The sequence below is a fragment of the Dunckerocampus dactyliophorus genome, chromosome 6 (assembly GCF_027744805.1).
Source record: "Dunckerocampus dactyliophorus isolate RoL2022-P2 chromosome 6, RoL_Ddac_1.1, whole genome shotgun sequence".
Lineage (NCBI taxonomy): Eukaryota > Metazoa > Chordata > Actinopteri > Syngnathiformes > Syngnathidae > Dunckerocampus > Dunckerocampus dactyliophorus.
Window position 1 is genome coordinate 4198451 of NC_072824.1, and position 25203 is coordinate 4223653.

At 42.0% G+C, this 25203-nt stretch overlaps 1 protein-coding gene and 1 long non-coding RNA gene across 8 annotated transcripts in view; both read left to right on the plus strand.

Annotated features, from left to right (window-relative positions):
• grin2ab (glutamate receptor, ionotropic, N-methyl D-aspartate 2A, b) overlaps window positions 1-25203 on the plus strand; it is a 225499-nt gene that overhangs the window by 157743 nt on the left and 42553 nt on the right. For all 5 annotated transcript variants that reach the window (XR_008570668.1, XR_008570670.1, XR_008570667.1 and 2 more), the window contains 4 exons: window positions 16969-17135; window positions 17925-18059; window positions 18151-18250; window positions 22118-22323. Coding sequence is in view for 1 of the 5 variants with exons in the window: in XM_054778990.1 (XP_054634965.1) it covers window positions 16969-17135; window positions 17925-18059; window positions 18151-18250; window positions 22118-22323 (608 nt within the window). In the remaining 4 variants the exon portion in view is untranslated. The remainder of the gene's footprint in view (window positions 1-16968; window positions 17136-17924; window positions 18060-18150; window positions 18251-22117; window positions 22324-25203) is intronic.
• LOC129182622 (uncharacterized) lies at window positions 12226-15944 on the plus strand. 3 transcript variants are annotated; one of them, XR_008570673.1, is made up of 8 exons: window positions 12226-12946; window positions 13123-13319; window positions 13443-13473; window positions 13588-13662; window positions 13779-14033; window positions 14151-14322; window positions 14406-14505; window positions 14697-15944. It is a non-coding gene; the product is annotated as an uncharacterized LOC129182622 (long non-coding RNA). The 3 variants fall into 3 exon arrangements; XR_008570672.1 differs by having other exon boundaries at window positions 13123-13473; XR_008570671.1 differs by having other exon boundaries at window positions 13588-14033.

A 25203-nucleotide genomic window follows, 5' to 3' on the forward strand; every position in this document is an offset into this window, starting at 1 on the left:
AGGTCACTCCAAAATGCGGCGTTACTGTATTGGAGGAGCGCATGTGTGGGCATCTCTGCGTGCATCTCCGGGTACTGCGATTTTTTTTCGTCTTCCAAAATCAAGCACGTTAGTTTAATTGGTGTAAATTGTCCATAAGTATGAATGTGACGATGCTAAGGTCTTTATGTGCCCTGCGACCAATCCAGGGTGTGCCCCCGCCACTGTCCATGATGTTTTCTGTGCTGTGTTGCTTGCTACGTACCGTAGTAATGAGCATGTGGAACGCCATGTAGCGCATCCATTTTGTTGTACACATGTGGCATCCCTGCTGACCTCCTCCTCACTCCATCATCTCCTCCTGCCCCACACCATGCATGCTCCTCAGCCTCATTTTGGCTCAGCACACCCCTCCATCGACTTTGCAGGACGCAGCATGACGTCTTCTCCCCGCCACGAGCAAATATGTGCCATGTGCTGCTCATTAACCTGAATGTGTAGATCTGAGGGCGCCGCTTCGTCTGGTCCCGGCCCTGACGGCTGTAAACAAAAATGAAATTTGACATCAAATCGCATGTGTCGGTGCGAGTTTGCGACGGGCCGAGAGAGTAAGTGCGATACTGTCTTAGCTCGGCGTGCTGCTCTATTATTCATGCTCTATGCTGGCTCATGAGCAAAGCTCTATTTGGTTGGGGCCTTTGTGTGTGTGTGTGTGTGTGTGTGTGTGTGTGTGTGCGGGTGTGTGTGCAAGCACGTGGGTGGATGTAAAAATGTACGCTAAGTTCACTGAATTTGTATAATTAATGCACGATGTCATCAGTAAATCTCTAGGTAACACACATATGCCGTGTGCGTGCGTGCGTGCGTGTGTGTGTGTGTGTGCGTGCGTGTGTGTGCACGTGCATGGTGTATTTGTATAATTCATACGTGAGCTTCTTGGTGGACTTGTGTGATTTGATGAGAAGATGCAGGTCTGTGTCAACGTCTCTTTTTGTCCTTTATAATTCAGCAACTATCATCTCTCTCTCCATCACTTCTGTGGAAAAAAGACTTTCTACTCATTTGCCTTCTTTCCTTTCCGTCACTTTCTCCCTTTACTTGACTTCATGTGCCTTTCTTTTTCCTCCACCTTTTGCTTTCGTTTTCCTCTCCTCTTTTCCTTTCCTTTCTCTCTGGGCCACACCAGGTGGCTCCTCCTGCTTTATACCCTGATGCTCCTGACCTCTGGAGCGGCACACTGGCTGCTCGGAGCATGTATCTGAATATAGTGCACCTTGCTGGGCCACAGCAGGTGGATCCCTCCACTCTATACTCTGGTTCTCCTGATAGCAGTGATGTGGTAGTAGTAATGTCATGATATTTGGTTCGGACAAATCAACAGATACAGTCGGTCAAATGCTCATTTGTTTGAGTCCTTCTTACCTCCAGGTGTGCACAAACTACACTTAAATCAACATTTTTTAAAGTAGATATAAAAAAGTTAGTGCTTGTTGGTACCATATCAGTCTTGACAAGCAGAAAGTTATCGGTATCGGTTTAAAAAAAAAAAGATACTGTGCATCTTTAGTAGAAATCTTACTTCTGTGTCCCTCACCGTCACAACCGCACACGCTGCCTCGTCTTCCTGGAGCTGCTGTGACGTAGTCCCTATGTAATGGATGCCAGCCAGTGTGGCTGCGCAAGTGTACGTTGGCAAAACCTCACTCCCTCAGCCTTAAAAGCTGCGCTGAACGCTGGGTCGCTGGGCCCATCGGTCAGTGCTTTCGTCTCCCATCCCGAAGATCCTGTGTTCGAGCCTAGCGTGGGGCTGGCTGAAACAGGCGGGTTACACCTATAATTACCGTACTGACCCGATTATGACTGGAAAGCAGAGTCTCACGCTTCAAAAACCACTGGGATCATTTCCGTAGTTCAAGATTTATGGTAATTTCAGAATAGCTTTGTAAATCCTATTCCCGCCATGTTAAAGGTTTAAAAAAATAATAAAAAGCTTATCTGGCCCGCAGGCCGCAGTTTGTCAAATATAAAGTCACACAGTTCTAATCTGCCCCTGCTGTACATTCTTGACAAATGGCACATGTGGTGCAGCAGGTGGTGCACCTTGTTCGTTTGTGACTCTCGTCACGACAACCAGGCAGCCATGTTTCCCACGCAACACACTTAGATGCTGTCATACCGTAAGTGTGTGTTCAAGTTATAAATGCACAAAAATGTAGAAAAATACCCTCAATTACTGATGCAATGTGTGGTCTCAAGGTTAAACCTGTGTTTGTATGCATGGGTGTGTTTGTTTGTGTGTGTGTCACTGAACCGTGTATTGGTGCTATCAGGGCACAAGTGATGATAAGCCTGTTGCCACACAGGGATTCTTCTTTTTTTTCTCTCTAAACCTGAGTACAAAGTCTTACCTACAGCAAGACACACACACAAACGCACACGCACACGCACACACATGCGCACACACAGATGCAGCGACATAGATCTTTTTGAAGTACAATTTCATCCTCTCTGCTCTACGTGAGGGGAGGCTGTCGAAATCTCTGCAGGGCTAGTTCTCAGTGTACTTTTTTGTGCGTTTTGTGTGCAGTGGCCACCACTTGGAGACACAATATGAGGCTTACACACACAGAGACACACACACACAAAGATGCAGGCAGCAAAAAGAGGTAGACAGCGGCTGACAACTGATTTTTCTTGTGTGTTTGTGCAGGATTTGATGCTAAATGTGTCATGTTCTCCGTGGAAGGACTGTAGTGCACGTATGATGTGTGTGATTGTTGTGTACTTTTGTAAAGAGAGACTCTGTGAGGAGATTTGATGTGCATCTCGGTTGGATCTCCAGCAGCAAGTGTTTCGCTAGAATACGCTAGAACAGTGGTTGTCAACTGGTGGGTCGGGATCCAACAGTGGGTCGCGGACGAGTCCAAAATTACATTAAAATAAGTAATATAGAACCAATGTTTGAGATGTCTGGGGTATTTTTGTTTAAAATGTGAAATTTTAGATTTGAATAATCTTCCTCTATGGTATGTTGTGTGGGTTGGCGATGTAAAAAAAAAAACATTCATACATCCATTTGCTTGCTTTGACTTCAAAGTATAAATAAATGAAATAAATACATAAATGAAAGCATAAATTAAAAAAATGTAAACAATACAACAAAAAAACAAAATGACTTGAATAAAATTGTAAAAAAAATACACTGAAAATAAAAAAAAAAAAAAGACTTACCGTAATTTTGGGTGCACCCACTAAATTTAGTGCTAAAAGCAGATTTGTACATACATAAGCCGCACAGGACTACTTATCAACCCATCAGAAATTGCAGGAAGTCATTACTCAATTAAACATGACTCACAGTGTCATCTTACAAACAACACTACACTCATCACAGAGCAACTTAACACTCAGTAGGCCTAGTCAGTAATATACAACTCAGCTGTCAGCCAGAGGAGCCTCCGCTCTGGCGCCCTCTGGTGGACCGAGGCAGCCGAATTGTGAATGAGTGAATCAGCTTTGAATGAAATGCTTTACTGGGACGGAATGCACTGTGGGAAGAAGTTAAAATAGTTGTTTTTTATTTTAAATTCATATCGGTACTTGTATTGTATATTTTTTAGCTATTTTTTTACTGTTAAGTTGCTGTGTGATGAGTTTAGCGTTGTTTGTCAGATGACACAGTGAGTCATACTGTTACATTGAGTAATGACCTCCTGCCATTTCTGATGGGTTGACAAGCTCGTCGTGAGTTCCCTCATACCTCGTGATTGGCTCCTACAAAAGAAAGACCTAACGTTTCCTCACTGACTCATGAGCGGCACAGTATTTAAATGATCAGTCGTAGTTCTGAAGTAAAGGAGATGTCACAAGATTAGAATTTAGCCATAAATTAGCCGCACCGCTGTATAAGCTGCAGGGTTCAAAGTTTAAGAAAAAAGTAGCAGTTTATACACCGGAAATTACGGTAAATAAAAGTGTAAAAATAAATGAATACATAAGTAGAATTAAAAATGACTTAAATGAAAGTGTAAAAATAATTAAATAAAAATAAAAATGACTTAAATAAAAGTGTAAAAAAATTAATACAAATAAAATTTAAAAAATCATTTCAAATGAAAATGATTCAAATAAAAGAGGGTTGTGACTAACATGGGTCACAGTTGAGAACTCTAATGAACACAATACCATCAGGGATGTCTTGCACTTGGACATGATTGAGGTCACATTTGAACTTTCTTACTCATGCAAGTGCAAAAAGAAGTTCAGATGTAAAAACAATGAGACGCTCAGGTGTTCGCTTTAATGACAAAGCATGATAATATGCATCGTACACAAGCGTAAAAAGAAGTCAACAGCTGTTTGCAGTAACACACAAAGTCAACTTGTATCTTTAAAGACAAGATGGCAAAAGCACGGCGATGTTGCGCAACCCTTTTTTTACCATTTTTGTGGTCACACAAGCGTAAAAAGAAGTGAGGCCGTGTTAATGGTATAAAAGAGGTGTTTGGTGACGCTGGAGTCATACCGCTTTGAACCAAAGAAAAAGCAAAACAAGCTTCTTCCGCGGATGCTCGCATGAGCTGATTCTTTGTTCGAACCCCAAAGTTTTGCTTTAAGGACACATTTTTGGTTGAATTCTGAATTGTACAACCTTGGGGGCGTTCCACTTTAGAGACGTGTGGGCTTGGTGGGTCTCGCTCCTCTCTCTCGTTGTGCTGTCCCTAGGGTTGGATGCCAAGCCGAGGCAAACATGCGCTGTGCAAATATTAGCAAGTCACTTTGGATTTGATTTAGTGTAATAGCTGCTGGGCGTTTAGTAATCATTCTCTCCCTTTGACAACGCCCCCACCCCCTCACAATTTCGTTTACTTTACCGCTGAGACTGAAAGATTAAATAGTACATGTTATTTTGAATTCATTAAGAGGCACAGTTAGCGGTCGATTGTGAGAACGCTGCGTTGACTTAATGAGTTGATAAAGTGTTACACAGTCGATCCCCACGCATTCACCGTTCACCAGTCACACTACTATCACATTTCACAGGTTTTAGCTCAAAAAAACTATTCATTTCAAAAGTAACATGAAAAAAAGCAGAAAACACATCTTATTCCCCTAAAATAAGAACATGAAAATAAGACATATAAGGCATAGAAAACCTGTTTACAACCTTCTAAATTAGTTTTTTAACAGTATTAGAGCCCTCTCGACACAAAATACCCTAGGTCCCCAACTTACGAACACAATTGGTTCCAGACGACCGTTCTTAAGTCGATTTGTTCGTAAGTCCAACAAAAGGTAATATTACCAATGATATAGGTACTACAGGTACGTGTATACATATACAGTATATGTGTATGTATGTAAATATGAGTTTGGATGCAGTAGTAATATTAAACAAGGATAATTAATGAAAAAAACAATAATAAAAATGATATAATAATGCGTAATGATAAATGTTATTTACCTTTGAAGAGTGAGTGGTCGAGCATACGTCGTTGTGGTGGAGGAGGAGGAGTTTTTGAAAAAAGGACAAATTGTCGTGGTTAGACTCTTCTAAAAGAGGTAGTGTTCTATGGGTGGTGTAGAATTAAGCAGGCCTATTAACTCTTCATAAACTTTAATCACAAGCTCTGTTCGGGTTGTATTATACAGCTACAACTTAGCTTTCTGTCCCCAGCGTCTTACTCGACCTGTTGGTCCCATTAGCAGTGTCACAGTGCCCTCTACTGGTCAAGCATGTACAGTAGCCGTATAAATACTGATGGAACGACTACAAGGCAAAATAAAATAAAATATAGACCAGTCGGCTTGTGTTCGTATCCGTGAATATTCGCAAGTCGGATGTTCGTAAGTTGGGGACCTAGTGTACTGTAACACTCCTACAGTCACCTTTATATTCCTATTAGTAAATATAGTAGACATACCAAGAGAAAACAAGACATATTAGCATAGCAAACATAGCATAGAATGTTTTTTCCTCAAGCTTGATATTTTGCACTTTGTTTGGCGGTCTTTGAACGCACCATAGTTGCTGTGAGCAGAAAAAAGTGAAACCTATACTGTATATACTGTCTACATTCTGACTTCGATTCCATGTGTCCATGGATCATCTTACATGATCATTAGCGATGATTTTATGCTTTAAATATGTAAGAGTCACTTTTATTGCAAATGTTGTTCCAAAATTGGAGGCAAATGTCAACGGCAAGCTAGTAGGCAAGGCTCATTGGTTCAGATCTCGAATAAATGATTTCCCCTCCATAGGAAATAATAGAAATAATCTGTTCCAGGGTCAAACTGGAATGCTTATGAACGCTTTATGAAGTGTTACAGGCAATGTTTAACCCTCTGGGGTCCCCAAGGACTTTGTCTTTGCAGGTACATTTTTGCTTGTTTTTTTGCTCATAACTTTGGTTGTTACCATATGGCATGATTTTTCCTAAGATAATTTCATCTAATGGACATTTAAAGGGTTAAAATAATAAGAATGTTTACATGTTTGGTATTTTTTATTAGAACCCAAGTTGATTGAGAGATCTAAGCAAAAAGAAGTAGAAAAAAATATTAATCTGTTCTGTTTTTATAGCAGTTTTGGGAATAGACTTTTTTTTTGTCCTCTAGGGACCTCAACGGGTCGTAAATTTGGACTCTGACGCTGCAAAAAAAACAAAGCATCAAAATACATTTTACTACTAATCTTGTGTATAGTTAAGCCTGATCTTTAATATAGAGCTCCAACCTCCGTTTACCAAAATGTTTAAGCAAAAACAGTGACATTATTGAATCAAATGTACATTTATAAGGTTAAAATAATAAAAACATTTACATGTTTGATATTTTTTTTATTAGAATTAAAGTTGCTTGAGAGATCGAAGCCAAAAAAAGTAGAAAAAATATAAATCTGTTATGGTTTTATAGCACTTTTTGGGAGTATACTTTTTTGTCCTCTATGGACCTCAACCGGTCGTAAAACGAAAGGGGCCCTAGGGGGTTAAGTCACGTTTGAAGATTTGTAACTGTCGCACCGTACTTTGCAGCGTACGTCCCATGTTTTCATTTATTGTTACTTCAGCCATATTGTACCCAGCAGCCGGGACAGTACCCTTAGTAGCATGTTTGAGTCTATGGTCATCATCACGTGGTTTCCTCTTTGCCACATCACTGTGTACATTTCTCTGGCATTATCACAAAAAGCCAAAGAAAAAGCAAGATGCGCTGAATCTACCAATTATTATAATTACCAAGCCTGCTGCTAGCCAACGTCCCCTCTCTTGAAAACAAGATGGACGAACTAAGATCAAGGATTACAGCTCATCGTGAGATCAGGGAATGCTGTGTGCTCACCTTCACAGAAACCTGGCTGACGGAGGAAATACCGGACTCGGCGATCCAGTTGGAAACATTTGCTGCTTACCGGGGAGATTGGACTTTAGTGTCTGGTAAACACAGAGGTGGCGGCGTCTGTGTTTACGTAAACAAACGGTGGTGCACAGACGTACAGACGATGGAAAAGCACTGCTCACGGAACATTGAGCTGCTTATGGTAAAATGCAGACCTTTTTATTTGCCTCATGAGTTTAGCGCTGTGTACTTAACTGCTGTTTACATTTCACCACGAGCTAACACTGCTAATGCACTAGGCCTCCTGCATGACATCATTGATAAACACGAGACCAAACACCCAGACGCTGTATTTATTATATCTGGCGATTTCAACCACTGTAACCTCAGGACTGTCCTCCCCAAATATTACCAGCATGTAAGCTTTCCCACGAGAGAAAATAGCATCCTGGACCAAGTCTACAGCAACATGAAAGATGCTTTAAGGCTGTTCCAAGACCCCACTTTGGAAAAGCTGACCACATCTCCATATTCCTTTATCCAACATACAGACAACTTCTTAAACAAGCTCCCCCTGTAAGTACAGCAGTTAAAGTGTGGAATGAAGAAACTGATCAAGTACTTGAGGACTGCTTTGGCTGCACAAAGTGGGATGTGTTTAGAACTGCAGCGGGGAGGGAAGATTGTACTGTTGATTTGGATGAATATGCTTCCGCTGTTACTGGCTACATTAGCACATGCATAGAGACTGTTACCACCACCAAGTATTACAGAAAATACCCCAATCAAAAACCTTGGATGAACTGTGATGTAAGGGCTAAGCTACGTGCTCGTTCGTCTGCATTTGTCATGGGCACCGCTGATGACTACAAAAAGGCCAGGAATGACCTGAGGAGGTCCATACGAGAGGCCAAAAGACAGTACAGACAGAAGCTGGAGGGCTACTATTCCACCTCAGACCCTCAGCGCATGTGGGCGGGGCTCCAGCACATCACAGAGTATCGACAGCGGAGTAGCGTAGCCACATCCAGCCAAACCACACTTCCAGACGAGCTGAACGAGTTCTATGCCCGCTTTGACACCCAAACTCCTGATGAGCAGAGAGGGTGGCTGGACTTGGGGAGCACACAGGACTCACCTCTCATGGTGACATCAGCTGATGTGCGCAGGGTTCTGAACAAAACAAACCCACGAAAAGCAGCAGGCCCAGACAACATCTCAGGACGTGCACTTCGGGTTTGCTCATCAGAGCTAGCTGATGTGCTTGCTGACATATTTAACCTGTCGCGTGCACAAGCCTCTGTACCGACCTGCTTTAAGTCCACCACCATAGTGCCCGTACCCAAGAAGAGCAACGTGACCTGCTTGAATGACTATCGCCCTATAGCACTCACTCCTATTGTTATGAAGTGCTTTGAAAGGATAGTCATGACCCACATCAAAAAGAGCATCCCAGCCACTGTGGACCCTCTACAGTTTGCATATCGCCAGAACTGGTCCACTGATGATGCAGTCAACACTGCCATCCACACAGCCCTTTCTCACCTACAGGGCCAGGACAAATATGTCAGAATGCTATTTATATTTATATTATAGCTATGCTATTTATATTTATATTATAGCTCTGCTTTTAATACAGTCAGCCCCCACAAACTCACAAATAAGCTCCTCACACTTGGCCTGTCACCCTCCCTCTGTAACTGGGTGTTTAACTTTGTAACAGGCAGGCCCCAGTCAGTCAAAGTCCACAATCGCACATCCAGCTCAAGAATTGTGAGCACTGGGACCCCACAGGGGTGTGTGCTGAGTCCGCTCCTCTACACGCTCTTCACCTATGATTGCGTGGCCTCCCAGAACAACACCAGCATCATTACATTTGCGGATGACACTACAGTCATCGGCCTGATCACTGGTGGTGTTGAAACATCATACAGAAGAGAGGTGGCGGACCTCATAGCTTGGTGTCGTGATAACAATCTCCTTCTCAATACAGATAAGACTAAAGAGATGATCATCGACCCAAGAACAAGGGAAAAGGAGCCGCATAGACCCCTGTTTATTGATGAGACTGAGGTGGAGAGGGTGAAAACCTTCAAGTTCCTTGGCACACACATCAGCGAGGACCTCACCTGGTCTCACAACACCCAACAAGTGGAGTTGTACCAGTTCTCATGTGATGTCACGCATGATGATGTTTTGCGTTCTTTGGAGTAGACATGCTCGATATTGGCTTTCTTACTGATATCTGATCCAGACCTCGGGGTCTTGCTCACGAGTGAGGGAAGGATGGAAGGTGAGATGGATAGGTGGATTGGTGCAGCATCTGAAGTGATGTAAGAGGGAGCTGAGCCGAAAGACAAAGCTCTCAATTTACTGGTCGATCTACGTTCCTACCCTCACCTATGGTCATGAGGTTTCTGTAGTGACCCACAGGAGATTGAGTTTCCTCCGTAGGGTGGCTGGGCCCTACCTTACAGATAATGTGATAATCACTGTCATCCGGTGTTCAGGATGAACCTCCAACCGGTAGGAGGCCTCGAAGAAGACCCAGGACACGTTGGAGGGACTGTGTTGCTCAACTGGCCTGGGAAAGCCACGGGATCCACCGGGAGGAGCTGGATGAAGTAGGCGGGGAGCGAGAAGTCTGGGCTTTCCTGCTTAGGCTGCTGCCCCTGTGACCAGACTGGATAGATGATATTGTCCAGCACTTTGTTACCGATGCAGACATCAACCAATATACGCTGCAGCCCTTTGAGGCATGTGTTATCTAAAAATGATGGTTTCAAGTAACGTTCCAGAACATGCAGAACAGGTTTGGCTCAAGGATGGTACCCTGAGGCACCCGCTTCAAGTGAAAAGGTGAAGCAAAGCATCAACAACCCACATTAATCTCTTTTTCCACAGATGAAATCTTCAGAGCTGTCAGGTCTTGTAGCCCAGCTGGAACGCGATGAATCAGGTCATTGATATTCATTATTCCCAGGATCCTCTTTCTCCATTTATCATACAAAAGACACTTTACAAATGGGCAGCAATGGAGGCCGTCTGACTCTTAGAGCATTCAGAGACCGTGCCAGCGAGGAATCAATAAGAAGGTGAATGCCAAGCTACTGTCTCCTCTCCATGCTGCACTGAAGCTCGGCAGGCTTCTGGGGAATTATTCAATTCCTCAACTTGGAGAGAAAAAAAGAAAGAAACTGATCAAAGTCAGTCGCGCCCGCCCTCCCCCTTCCGGAGTGCAGAGGGGGAGATAAATGCAATCTCAGGTTTTTTGTCAAAAACTTGTGGGAGGCATCAAAACCTCTGTGATGTTTGTGTGGAAGCTCTATTGGGAACAGGAACAGGATGTGGAAAGTGAAGAACGCCTGGTGTCTGGACCAGCTTCCACTCTTCTGGGAAGATTTTTGTCCATTTGTGAGGTCAGACGTGGCTGATCTTGGACCGAGTTCATCCACAACACTAGGTGGGACATCTCTAGTGTGACTTGGGAGGACAGCCCTAGTGCTAAAGCAGGGGTGTCCAAACTAGTGAGAAATGATGGATGCAACTTTGCCACTTTGATATTTAGTAAAGCACCACATGTACAGTCGGGGTATACATCTGTTTCATTTTCCAAATATTCCAACTTTCTACTCAAATAAGCTTTGTACATTTTCTTTTTGCAATATTATGACTTTATTTCCAAATTATTCCACTATAACTTTTTCTACAACCTAATTTTCCAAAAATGACAACTTATTTTGTTTTTTTATCTCATAATAATGCAACTTTTAGAAAATAACGTATTTCTTCTTTAATATTAACTAATTAACTAACTCTGCGCTACTAAAATTATGTTATTTTCCCTCATAATATTACAAGTTTATTCTATTAAAATTGACTAAAATCGTCTTTTTTGACAACCTAATTTTCTAAAAATTATAACTTTGTTTGGATTATTTCTCATAATTAAGACTTTTTTAAAAAATAGCATCTTTTTCTTTAACATTTCCACTTTATGCTGCTAAACTGACGTTATGTTTTCTCATTATATTATGTTATTCTCTTAGAATTATAACTTTTTCTCAATAGATTACAACTTTTTTCTCGTAATATTTTGACTTTTTTTCTTTTTCCATTTCTGCTGTCATTTTTTTTCAACTATTTCAACTTTCTTTATGGAAATTATGACTTTATTCCAATTATATTTTGACTTTATTCACATAACCTAACTTTTTCGTCAACCTCATTTTTCAAAAATGACAACTTTACTTATTGTTTTATTTGTTTCTCATTATATTTATCTTTTTCTTTATTATTTCAACTCTATGCTACTGAAATTGTGTTATTTTTCCTCATAATATTGCAAATGTATTCTCATAAAATTGTGACTTTTTTTTCGTTAGAACACGATTTTTTCCCTCTTAAGATTTTGATGTTATTCTCATAAAATTACAGCTGATTTCTCTATTTCTGCTGTTGTTTTTTTCCAACTATTTCAACGTTTATGTGTAATTATGACTTTATTTCCATAATATTTTGACATTTTTCTTATAAAATTACTGCTGATTTTGTCATTTTTGCTGTTTTTAAATTTTTTTTTATTGTTGTTAAATTATATTTTTAGAATGTGCCGCGGGCCACTTTGGACACCCCTGCTCTAACGGTAGAGGCATGTCCAGACAAGAACGGTTTTGCTACTTGTGCCGTGAAACAATGTCAATGTAGTAAGGCCTCTGTCATTTGACTGTGACCATGTGAAGGTGGTTCACACCCATAAATACCTGGGAGTGCATCTGGGTGCTAAACTGGACTGGACTGCCAACATAGATGGTCTGCGCAGGAAAGGCCAGAGCTGTCTGTACTTCCTCAGAAGGCTGGCGTCCTTGGACATACAGTATGCAAGAAGCTGCTACAGATCTTCTACCAGACTGTGGTAGCGAGTGCCCTCTTGATGCAGTAGTGTGCTGGGGTAGCAGCCTCAAGAAGAAGGACAAACTGGTGAGGAAGGCAGGCTCTGTCATTGGCACTGAACTGGACAGCGTGACATCTGTGGCAGAGCAAAGGACACTGAGGAGGCTCTTTTCCATCATGGACAACCAGCATCATCCAACACACAGCATCATCCCCCGACAGAAGAGCAGTTTCACTGGCAGATTACTATCACTGTCCTGCTCCGCTGAAAGACTGAGCAGACCATTCCTCCCCCACGCCATGCGGCTTTGCAATACAACAGAGGGGAAGCGATAAAAACACAAACAGGACTGGACTTATTACCTTATTATTATTATTATTATTACACAGCAAATTGAGCAGTGTTAATTTTTTGGTGTTGATGAGAATCTTGAAGTTGGAGTGTCAATCTTACACTATTTGGAGTTGATCTAACACTGCATTTTCTTAAAAATGTTAAATTTAACACTGGATCATGAAAATGTTGTAGTTAAAATGGAGTGTTGAATGTTCAAATCTTCTGTCACAATAAAGACATTCAACACTTCCACCCTCCATTTAACGCCTAACAGTGTTCACGTGTCTTAAGCTCCGCCCACGGACATTTCATTTAGACTCCACCCCTCACCTCACGTTGCTGAAATGAAAAGCAGATGGAAGAAGTTGACAATTAGGAATCATTTTGCATCAGTAGGTAAGTAAACGTTTAAATAGATGAACTAATGAATTGTGTTGTACCTGGATGCTAACACATAAAAAACGTTAGCCTTTGGTGTGATATTTAAGACTAATAAACTGAGGCAGCTGTTTCCACCCAAAGCCTTTGCTAATGTTAGCTCGTGTTTTTGCTAAGTTATATTTTTTATTTAGTGTTGCTGTGAGCTGAATCGGCACTGCCTGTGCAACATTTGGCAAAGTAAGTGAACGCTACGTTATATTCATTATACTGTCTTCATTTTGAATGAGCTAATGGCTAACTAGCGAATTGGCACGAGGAGCCCCCACACGTAGGCCTGCTGGCCCCCAGCAAAGGACTTGATATGCTGTACAACATACAAGATATCAAGGTTGGCAACTGTAATTGTTACTGTAACTTAAAAATAATTGTCAGGCATGTGTTGGAAGTGAACTACACGTTTTTTTTTTATTTTTTAGAATGATGCATCTTTATTTTTCTTCTTGATCCACAGCAAACCTTTCCTTGAGTCTTACATGAATGTGGTAAGTAATAACTTTTTTTAATCAAGGCATAATAAGCCCTGCAACTGTGGCTTTTCCATATTTATTTTATTGTTTTGGTAGGATTTTTAATATTTCATTTATTTTTATTCTCAGAGGTGGATGGGGATGTCTTTGATGAGCTTGTCAAGTCAGGTGTTTTGTCTTTCAAGGTCCTTTTATCAGTGACAGGTAAGGACGTGAAAACATTTGAAAATGCATGAGGTGGTTTAGATATCACAGGCAGTGTGGACCCATCAGGTACCTTGGTTTTGTCCAAATGAGATATTGTTGTCATGATCTTTCAGGCCTAAAAATGTATTTTTGGTCACCCAGTCACTGTTGTGTCCAACACTTCTCCTGGCTCTGGATGGTCCAAAAACCAGAGGAGAATATCTGTTAACTGGCACTGGCACAATCTACAGTAAGACATTTAACCGATGAATCCGTGGTCAAAGAAGGTGAGAGCAACTTTCCAGTATCAACAGAATATGATCCAAGCAGAAGATGTATCATCGTCTGTCCTCAATGTGTTCCCTCGCTTCCTTGATGTTCCTGGATTGGTAAGGAAATCTTTAGTATTTGGACTATATCAGTATTTGATCCTCATAGATGACCCATTATGTCAACCGTTTGTAAACCTGTGGGCCTACAGTATATGAAATATTTCTTGTTTACAGATTTACCAGGATTTCTCAATGATGTTTGGTGATGAAGTATCTCAGAGGTTCCTGGCTAAGTGGTCAACTGTCTTCAAAGCAAAAGTCATTGTAGACTGCAAGACTCTCCTGCAAAAGCAGAACATTGATGAGTTGCTGTCAGGAACTGAACCTCAACCTGATGACAGCTGTGGTCAGTAGAAACAGTTCTGTATTACGCAAATAACTTAAAATATTTATTTCTTAGCTGTTTAAAAATTATTTATTTTCTTTTAGGCATCCATCCTTCTGCTCCCTCCGACTTCTAGAGGCCAGGAAAAAAACTGCAAAGATCAGTTTGGCTCAAGTAGCCAACCATCTTCTCCGATATCTTAAGGTATGCAAAGGTACATTTTTACATATCAAAATATGATTTCTGTCTAATAGCATTCATTTTAGGTTGCAGATTTTCTTGAATCGGCTAATTGTGTTGATTCAGTGTTGTAATAAGGTGTGCTAAACACCTGAGAAATGGAAACCGTGCACAGGGGTTTTAATTGTTGTTGTTGTTGCCCTTTTCACACACAGAAAAGAGCCAGTGTGACCCCCTTCCAAGACTGTTGACACAAGACAACCATTTCTCCTCTGCATCAGTGAGCACAAGTGACATCCAGAGGTTCTACATTATTGACCAAAAGCCGGTTCCATGCAAGGCACATACATTTATTGCAGCTTTTGATGAACTGTTCAAAGCTCACTTTGTCTTCAGTCTCTCGTATGGTTAAAAATGGATAAGAGCAAACATTTGGGTCTGAATGCTGCCCAGTCATGGTGTCTTCTACGTAACACTCCACTTATATTTGATGTTATTGAAAGGAGAATGATCACTGGAACTTCCTCCTCCTTTTGATGCAGATTGTCAACATAGTGTTCTCCTACACCATAACTGATGGAATGATCCTTTACTTGAAACATCTGATAAGTGACCACCACACTCGGTACAAAGCATTGCTTCCTGGTAAGAAGTTGATTCCCAAGCACCGCTTGATGATACTATCCAAGATGCATACAAAACATTGGCCCTCTTATCCATACGTGGTGCATGTGTTGTTGAAGACAAACACCATTTTTTCAAAAGGTGTGGTTAAATTTTTAAAAATCTCAGTCGTTTGCCGTGGCCTTCATGATGAAAATTATTATTTTAGAAGATTTGCATTTGGCCCTACAACATCAAAAACAATCTGCAACTTGAAAGGTGGGGAGGAACGTGGTCAGGCATGATGTCTGCAAGCATCTTCAAGTGTGTCAAGTACCAACTGGGTGAGAAGTTACGGTATAGAGCACCATGTTGGTGTGTTCATATGTACTGGATGTAGCTTTGATCTACCTGTGTTCAAGAAGATCTGTGATATAATAAAACACAAAGAATGTGCTTTCATAGTAGCCTGTAATGTAGAAACGATGTACTATGAGGACCTGTTTAACGTGTACTGCATAGAAGACCAAATGCTTGAGTTTTCTGTCGTGTTTAAATGAACTGACTCATTTCAGACCATTTGACAAGCAGTGTTCTGACAGTTGTCAAAGAGCATACGTAGTGCCCTACTGTTATTTAAGCTAGTGTCTGTTGTAAATGAAATGTTTTTGAATAAAATGTATGAAGCCGTCAACTACCGTAAAGCACCGTTTATAAACCACACTTTTTTCCCACTGGTAAGAAGCAAAAAATTGGGGTGCGGTTTATACACGATGACAGGTCTGTGACCAGACGCAGAAATTGACTACAAGTCCATTTATCTTAACTTATCTGACGGCTGTCTGTATTTTCACACAGTGAAACGATCTCTATATACACTGAAGCTAACCTAAGCTTCCATTAAAACATTGCAAATGTAAAATACAATACGTTTTACAAACGTTGGAGTTTATTCAAATTCACACTGAAGCAATGCTGTGTTATGTACAATACAAGGATAACTCATGCGCATGCGCTGGCGCTGGCGTCACCGCTAAACCAACATTCGCTACCGTTAAATCAAGGCTAAAGCAACACTGGCTTCAGCGGTTTACCGCTAGGACAACACCCGTGTTTTCTTTTTTTTTTTTTTTCCACATTTTGTGACGAGCGTTGTCGAAATTCGGCCCCCTCTTCCTACCGTTCAAGGGACGCTACAGCAAGGTTCGGGCGGTGTGACCGGGCCTGTACCCTCTCAAAATGCCATGACAATCTTTCACCGCAGCGTTCAAACTCTCCGTCTGCCGGTATGCAGAAGAGTTTGGGAACCGGGCATGGTCATGGACACACCTGAAACCAAAGTGGCTGCGCCTTGTTGATTTGTTTGAGGATAAATGATTGAATCTTTTAGGAAGGGACGAAAGGACTGCAACTTTAACGTAGATGCCTTCCCTCACTCCCCTTTCAAACCGTCTGTCTTCCCTGTCCAGAATGTGTGCATTTTTGTGCTCAAAGGGGTGCTTTTTGTCTTTGAGGTGGAGGTAGACAGCTGAGTCTTGACCTGAAGAGTTAGCCCGTCTGTGTTGTGACATGCGCCTGCTTAGTGGCTGCTTGCTCTTTGCATTCCTCATTGCGCAATGTTGTACTTCATAAGTACTAACTAAAACTATCGGAATAATAAAACAGTTTATTTTTGTAGAAGCACGTCTTTCAAGTCCTCAGCATGTTTCCTTCTTCCATGTGCGTTCCTCTCCTTCTCACACTTCCTCTTATCTTCTACTAATTGATTGCACAATTGAAAATGGTTCTAATTACGTCCCGCCGCACTTGTTCTGCTCTCTGTCGCAATTAATTCAACGCTGAAAAATGTGCTGACTGCCTCCGCTGCTTGTCTTTTTTTTCCAGGACGAGAAGTCCACATTCTTTCAGTTCGGCGCCGCTTTGCAGCAGGAGGCTCTGCTCATGCTGGCCATCATGGAGGAGTACGACTGGCACGTCTTTTCTATCGTCACATCCAAGTTCCCTGGCTACCAGGAATTTATCAGCACGCTGAGGATCACGGTGGACCACAGGTGATGAGTCCAGACACACACAAAGCAATCATCTGGACAAGTTCCTCAAATGAGTCTCAGAGGAGCCACAATAGTTTATTGGAAGTATGGTCTCCAAATACTGGACGTGATGCTGGAATTTGGACGGTTAAAAAGTGCTTTTAGTAAGCCGTGTGTGTGTGTGTGTGTGTGTGTGTGTGTGTGTGTAGCTTTAATTCTAATGAGCTGGGTTTGTCTGCGACAGAGTGTGTCTCTCCGAGAAGCGCTATTGTGTACTTGATCCACTTCATTGATGCCATAAATCACATGCAATGTAACATTAAGGAGTGGAAAAAGAAGGAAAAATTTGTTGTGTTTTTTTATTTTTTAATATTATGAGAAAGACACACAACAAACTAAAGTTGTAATTTTTGGAAAATTAGGTAGAGGAAAAAGTTATAATACTACACGAGACATGAACACATGTCTTTACCTTTTCTTTGCGTTCTAAAGATATAAAAACAGCTAAAAAGATGCAGTCATGGGACGCACCTATTCCGCCTAAAAAGCCTTCTGAAAAAACCTCCAAAAAGCGCCAACAATGCTCCATTTACATCATATGACCTGCATTTTAACCAAGCTACAGCGGCATTGTTATGAACATTGTTACGCCCAAGAACTACATTACTGGCATAGTTACACCTCGCCACACCACAGCAGCTAGCATCTAAGACACCCTAGATACAATATCACTAAACAGTCATTTTTGTTGCCAAAGGGCAAGCTTGAGCTCTTTATTAATACTTTATTTATACTGCTCCACTGTCACAGCTTTGTGCGCTGGGACCTTCAAAGTGTGGTCACGCTGGATGCTGTGGACGGCGACCCCAACTCCAAATCTCACATCGCCCTCAAAAGGATCCAAAGTCCCGTCATCCTGCTGTACTGCTCCAAGGACGAGGCCGTGTAAGGACCTGTCACAACCTGCCGCCTTTCATCAGTGGAGGGAGAAAAAAACACTCGACACTTTCTGACACACTCTGCATCTCCTTGGCAGGTACATTCTAGAGGAGGCGCGCTCCTTGGGCCTCATTGGAGCCGGATACATCTGGATCGTGTCCAGTCTCACCACCGGAAACCCAGACTTTACACCAGAGGTACACAACAAGTACATTACAGTAACCAACCCATTCAAACAAATTCAGTTCCAGGGTCAAACTGTGGCCGTGATAAAACTTCAGCCCTCAAATTCAGTGGTCACCAACCACCACTAGCCGCACTTTAGGCACCCCTACTTTTGTGGCTCTTGGTCCGGGTTGGGGTTGTGGCGTCAGCTTCATGAGCAAACTCCCAACTATTTGTCTTTCAGTGTAGTGGACATGCGATACAGATTGAGGAGACGGGCTGGTCAATGCGCTACAATGTCAGCACTTAACGAGCGGCGTCGTTGTGGCTCAAAGATTTTTTGGGAGGTGCACGTCTATGGAGTTATATTTGTGCCCTAGCTTTGAGCTAGCAAAGACAGACTTTGAGCCCTATTAGCATGCAATAGTTACTGCTGTGTGCGCAAGCGTTTTCTTCTTCTTGCGGGTGGCGGGAATCGAGTCGCAACCAGCTTTGAGACGCATTACCACCTACCATGTTGGAGTGTGGCTCAGAGTTGCGAAATTTATACGGCAACCGGATCGGCCCGATCTCGTGGCGGAAGCCGATATTATCCGATCTTCAAAATACAGCCGATCCTGATCCTGAAGATTGAATGGGGACATCCCTAATATGCAGCGTCATACAAGTTTAAGAAGAAGTAAAGCAGTGTTAATTAGAATTATGAAATGTTAGCTTTGCTGATACCCGAGTCACACTAGAGGTGCAATGAGCCAGAATGGCGTCAGAATGAAAATTCCTGGTTTATTCCTGGATATTCTAAGTACATTATAAAAATCATGACTGCATTCTGAGAGCATTCCAAATATTAGGGCCCATTCTGTGATTACCTGGATGTTTTGAGCATTCTGAAAACTTTCAAGGTGGATTCGAAGTGGACATTCGAAAGGTATTTTACCTGCACTCTGACATCCTAAACATTCTTAGGGTATTCCAACAGCATTCCAAACATTCTGATTATATTTGGAAAAAAATGTAAAAACCTGCTGCCACTGAAACATCACTATGAAGCATGACCCTATGACCCCAAGCTCAACCCCCAGCCACCGGCGCATCATGTCATGCTGCCAAGGAAAAACTGAGCCAAGCTCCACCACCGGTTGCCGGCACATCACGTCATGCCATCAAGGAAAAAAGGAGCCAAGCATTGTTAATTATAATTATGAAATGTTAACTTTGCTAATATCCTAGTCACGCTAGAGGTGGAATGAGCCAAAATGGTGTCAGAATGAAAATTTTTGGTTTATTCCTGTATATTCAAAGTGCATTCTGAGAGCATTCCAAATATTACAGCCCATTCTTATGACCAGCCCGGAAGTTTCAAGGTGGATTCTAAGCTGAGAAATTCTATCCTACCTGCAGTGTGACTGCATCCTAAATATTCTTACAGTATTCCAACAGCATTCCAAAAATTCTGATTGCATTCTGAAAAACAAATGCAGCCACTGCTGGTGAAACATCACTGTGAAGCATCACCTTATTCACATCACTTCATACCACCAAGGGAAAAAGGAGTCAATTTAACGCCACCTGCGTCTGCCCGCATGGACAGTGCAGAGGTGCTGAAGCACAAGAAACGTCACTCACCATTGATGCGTTGCCTATTCACATCATGTCATGCCGCCAAGGACAAAAAGAGCCAAGCTTCACCACTGGCCGCCTGCACATCACGTCATGCCACCAAGGAAAAAAGGAGCCAAGCTTACGAATGTCAAATCCTCTCCCGAAGGTGTTGTAAATTTTGAGACATTTTCATTCCGGCTAGTTCTGCCTGATTCATGCTGAGTCAAGCTTAGTGTGATGGGGGCTGTAGCTGTGCTGAGACCCACGGTGATGCTGGAGTCATGTTATGTTGTGTTAATTGCAGACTATAGATTGCCTATAGGTGTGAATGAGCGTGTGAACAGTATGTGTGCCCTGTGATTGGCTGGGGGCCCGTGCAGGGTGTACCCCACCCCCTTGCTTGAGGTCATCTGGGATGGGCTCCAGCTTTTTTGTGATTCTAATGAGGACAAGCGCTGTACAAAATTGATGAATGGACTTCAGGTGGCTTCTAGTTTAGAGATTCCACATTATTTTAGTTTTGCCTTTCTCTTTTGATTGTGATTTAAAAAAAAAATAAAACATGAGCGCAAATTCAGCACTTTTTAGAAATGCACTTAGTTGCTTTTTTTGGCAGTGAGAGATAAAAAGAGGATCAATACAAGCTTGATGTATGAGCATAAGCCGCTGTCAGTGTGTTGCTGCAGTTAGCGTCACTTTAGCATAAAGACACCACAGCAGACAGGAAGAACAATAAGAAGGGGAAAAAACACTAATTCACTTTTCATGTCTTACTGATTTAATCTAAGAAGAGAAATTACAGTCAAGCTGCTGCTCAGCCTCTTTTATGACGATTTTTTTATTTTTTATTTCAAGTTTAATTTCCACGTACTGGCAAACACTAAACTACCTTTCATTTGTCCTCACTGCTTGCAAACACATTTCAAAACATTAAACAAAGCTGTTTGTGCGTGATAAAGTTCACAAGCAAATCCTTTCACTTGTAAAGAGTGGTTTGTTTTCTTTTCTTTATCGAGCTTTTTACACACATTCATTCATACTCACAGTGTGGCACATGCTCTGGCTAATACACCAAATAGCTACATCGAAAAGGTGAAAAGTACCCTCCATTGCACCCCTCAAATTTTCTATCACAGCTTTTCAAAGATACAATCATGGAAAAAATGATTATACCACCCTTGTTTCTTCAGTTTATTGATCTATTTAAATGCCTGGTACAAGTAAAGGTACATTTGTTTGGACAAATATAATGATAACAAATAAAGTTCATAAGAGTTTAATTTAAGAGCTGATATCTAGCAACTTCCATGGTTTTCTTGATAATAACCAAAAATCTAGTTCTTACATGACTAGCTATAGCATTGTACTGTCAAAAAAATGTAACTCTTATGAGCTATTTTTGTTGTCATTGTTATATTTGTCCAAACAAAGCTAACTTTAGTTGTGTCAGGCATTAAAATGAACAAGAAACTGAAGAAACAAGGGTGGTGTAATTCTTTTTAGACATGAATTAATAAGTCATACTGTTGAATATGACCTTTTATTGTTTTAAAAAAAATACACAAGCAGATTTTTTGCCTAAATGAAGCATTTTCAAGCATAAAACTGGTTAAATGAAGTCAAACACAAATACAGTAATCCCTCGTTTATGGCAGTTAATTGGTTCCAAGCCTGACCGTGATAAGTGAATTTCTGCCAAGTAGGATTCCTTTTTTTATAAATGAAATATTTTTGTAGTAATGGCATAGAATCCCTGTTTACCACCTTCTACGTACACTTTTTAATATTGCTAGACATGAAATAACACTCCTATTACTTAGTATAGCAGACATAATCATTTAAGACCTTTACTTTGTAGAGGAGCAGAATGGGGGGCGGACAGGAAGGGACAGCAGGGGTTCAGAGTCGGGTTTTAGCTTGTTGTGGGTTACGGCCACAACAGTAGCCCGTGTTCGGGATTATTGTGTCTGTAATAAAAGTCTGTTGTTCCAGCGATCAAATCTGGTACTTGTGTCTCACCCAACAATTACTGGCACCTAGTGGCCAATGTAGATTACTACATTCACAAGTTGAATGGGGCTCTTAATGGCTTATATTTGTATTTTAGTTCATTTCACCATTTTTATGCTGAGGCTGCCGAAATGCATTTCTATTTATAAAAAAGAAATCCTACTTTGCGGAAATTTGCTGATCACGGTCGTGTCTGGAACCGACTAAGCGCCATAAACGAGAGATAACTGTAATCCAAACTGTACATTTTTTTTACCATAGTTGATATTTATCCCCCTCCTGCCCAGGCCTTTCCTCTGGGAATGATCTCCGTGTCCTACGACGACTGGGAGTACCCGCTGGAGACACGGATGAGGGACGGGGTGGGCATCATCTCGTCCGCCGCCACCGCCATGCTGCGGGAGAAGGGAGAGCTGCCCGAAGCCCAAAGCAGCTGCTTCAGCACGCCGTCCGACCGCAGCCCGGGGAAGCTGCCGCCCAGCGCCCTGCGCAGGTAGCACGACACCAGATCCACCACACATACGACCGAGACATGCTTTATTATTATTCATTGCTCCACTCAGCTCTGAGGATTTTACTGAAGGCCACATTTTCTACGTCAGGAAAATCCTACTTTGCCCTCATTTAAGATGGAAAAGGAACATCAAGCAATTACATATCTCATGAATATTTGTCATTTGTCTCATTACTTCCAGTTAAACTCCTTGCAGGCCTTTGTGTCATTTTTGCTGAAGCCAAAAAGTGTGTGTGTGTGTGTGTGTGTGTGCGTGCGTGCGTGTGTGTGCGTGCGTGCATGCATGCGCGCGTGTGCGTGTGTTCTCTTCACATGAGTGGACACACAGTCCGGATTTAAGCAGCTTTGTTCTCCTTTCCTTGTTGTTGGGCTCTGTGGGTGGCACACAAACACACACACACACACACACACACACGTATTAGACACACTACAATAAAAAGGTGTTTGTGTGTGTGTGTGTATACGCTCAAACCCTGCAGTGTTGGACACAAATTTGCATGAATTTAAGAAGACATGCACAAATGATCTTTGAGAGACACTCAATGAATCATTTTTTGATCAGGAAGGCTTTTGTTGGTTCACGTTCAAGGTTATGAAGCGTTTTTCAACAAAAACACAAGACAAATACATACAAAGTACATTTTGACTGCGTGTTACCCTACAACTGTCAAATGTGTGATGGTGTGGACTTGTGGTGGACAAGTTGGTACACATCGACATACACGGGTTAAGACATGATTAAAAAAAACGATATATTTTTAAAACAAAACGATTCGATACAATGTACAAATGATACGATTCGATCATTTGTTGATGTAGACATTAATCTTACTTTCGAAAGTAAAGAAGCCAATTGTATGAAAGTGAGTGTTGTTCTTACAGTATTTTCCAAAGTGTAAAAGAACACATCACGTCCCCAATGCTCTAAGACAGGGGACCCTAACCATCGGGCCACGGGAAACGTTCAGGTGCAATGATTAAAAAAAAAAAAAAAAAGAAAACACAGAAAAAAAATTAAAATATTAATAATTTGTAAATAACATCATAAAATAGTATGTAAAGGGTTATCAATTTTGGAAATTTGGGCCATTATTTTATTCAAACAATAATATACAGTTAGAAAGCCCACAGTTTTTGCATCTTTAATGCAAGCGGCGACTTGACGGGCGTTGAACACACCGTCTAACTTTCTCCCATCCTGCACAGATGGACTACTATACTGTATTTTTCCCCTTTTTTATACGTTCTCCACGAACGAAAAAAATGCAGCGATTTGAGGAACAGCAAAGATTACACCGCCAAAAAAATCATACGTCTGGTTGTTACATCAGCTGAATGTCCGTTTCGGTTAGAGTTGGACCTTCTGGAACAAATTGACGCTTACCAAGGTTCCACTGTAATTTGCTGACTCAACGGGTTGTCAGATAATCCAAACAGGATCTAAACAAGAAGAGTCCAACATTTTGCGCAGGATGATTTAAACTGTCTTGGTTGACACGTCTCTTGTTGGAAGTTGGAAACAGTACCTGTGGATTGGTAGACCAGGGTGGTCACATGCCTCAACTTCCCTCCTTTATTTCGGGGTGCTGGAGAGAAGGGTACGGCCGTTAGTGGAACCTCGGCTACAGGAGGTGCAATGTGGTTTTCGTCCCGGTTGCGGAACACTGGACCAGCTCTACACCCTTGCAAGGGTACTGGAGAGTCCATGGGAGTTTTCCCAACCGGTCTACATGTGCTTTGCCGACTTGGAAAAGGCATTCAACCTTGTCCCTCACAGTGTCTTGTGGGGGGTGCTCCAGGAGTACGGGGTTGGTGGCGCGCTACAACGTGCCATTCGGTCCATGTACAACCGCAGCAGGAGCCTGGTTCACATTGCCAGCAGTAAGTTTCTGGTGAACGTTGGCCTCCGCCAAGGCCACCCCCTGTCACCGATACTGTTCATAAAAATTCTGAACAGAATTTCTAGGTGCAGCCAAAGTGTCGAGGGGGTTCAGTTCGGGGGCCTTGGCAGCTCATCTCTTCTATTTGCAGACGATATGGTCCTGATGGCCTCATCAGGCTGTGACCTTCAATGTTTGCTGGGTCGGTTTGCAGCTGAGTGTGAATCTTCTGGGATGAGACTCAGTACCTCCAAATCCAAAGCAATGGTTCTCAGCTGGGAAAGTGTGGATTGCTCCCTCCGGGTTGGGAGTGAGGGTCTTCCCCCAGATAGAGCAGTTCAGAGTAGAACTGCTGCTCCTTCACATCGAGAGGAGCCAGTCGAGGTGGCTCGGGCATCTACTCCGGAAGCCTCCCGGGCGCCTCCCTGGTGAGGTGTTCCAAGCATGCCTAGCCGGGAGGAGGCCACAGGGCAGACCTAGGACACACTGGAGGCATTATGTCTCACAGCTAGCCTGGGAACACCTTGGTGTCTTTTTTTTCTCTTTCTCACATTTCTCCTTTTTGTATTTTGAAGCCCTATTTAGAACCTCTTTAAAATCCAACATTGCAAAATGTACATTCTTGAAATTTTTCAGCTGTTCCTAACATTTTGATCAGGAGCGTATGTATGCTAGCTGGTGGTGGTGGTGTTCCTAAATTTTTGGGTTGGAAAAAATGTCATCTTGAGGGTGGCGTACAACAGCTTGAAGGAAATTCTTCTACATTCTTCCATTCATCTTTGTCTTGAATGCGATTGGGGATCGACGTCCTTACATGAAGGTCAGGTGTCAAAGTCAATGCTGACTGATGAGGTTTGTGATTAAAATGAGTCGGTCTCTTAGGATTTGATGGTCCCGCTGCTTCTCTTAGCACGTGCTAGCATACATCAAAGCATAGTTCAATATTGTGGGTGTTGACAGCTTGATCTAATATTACTCT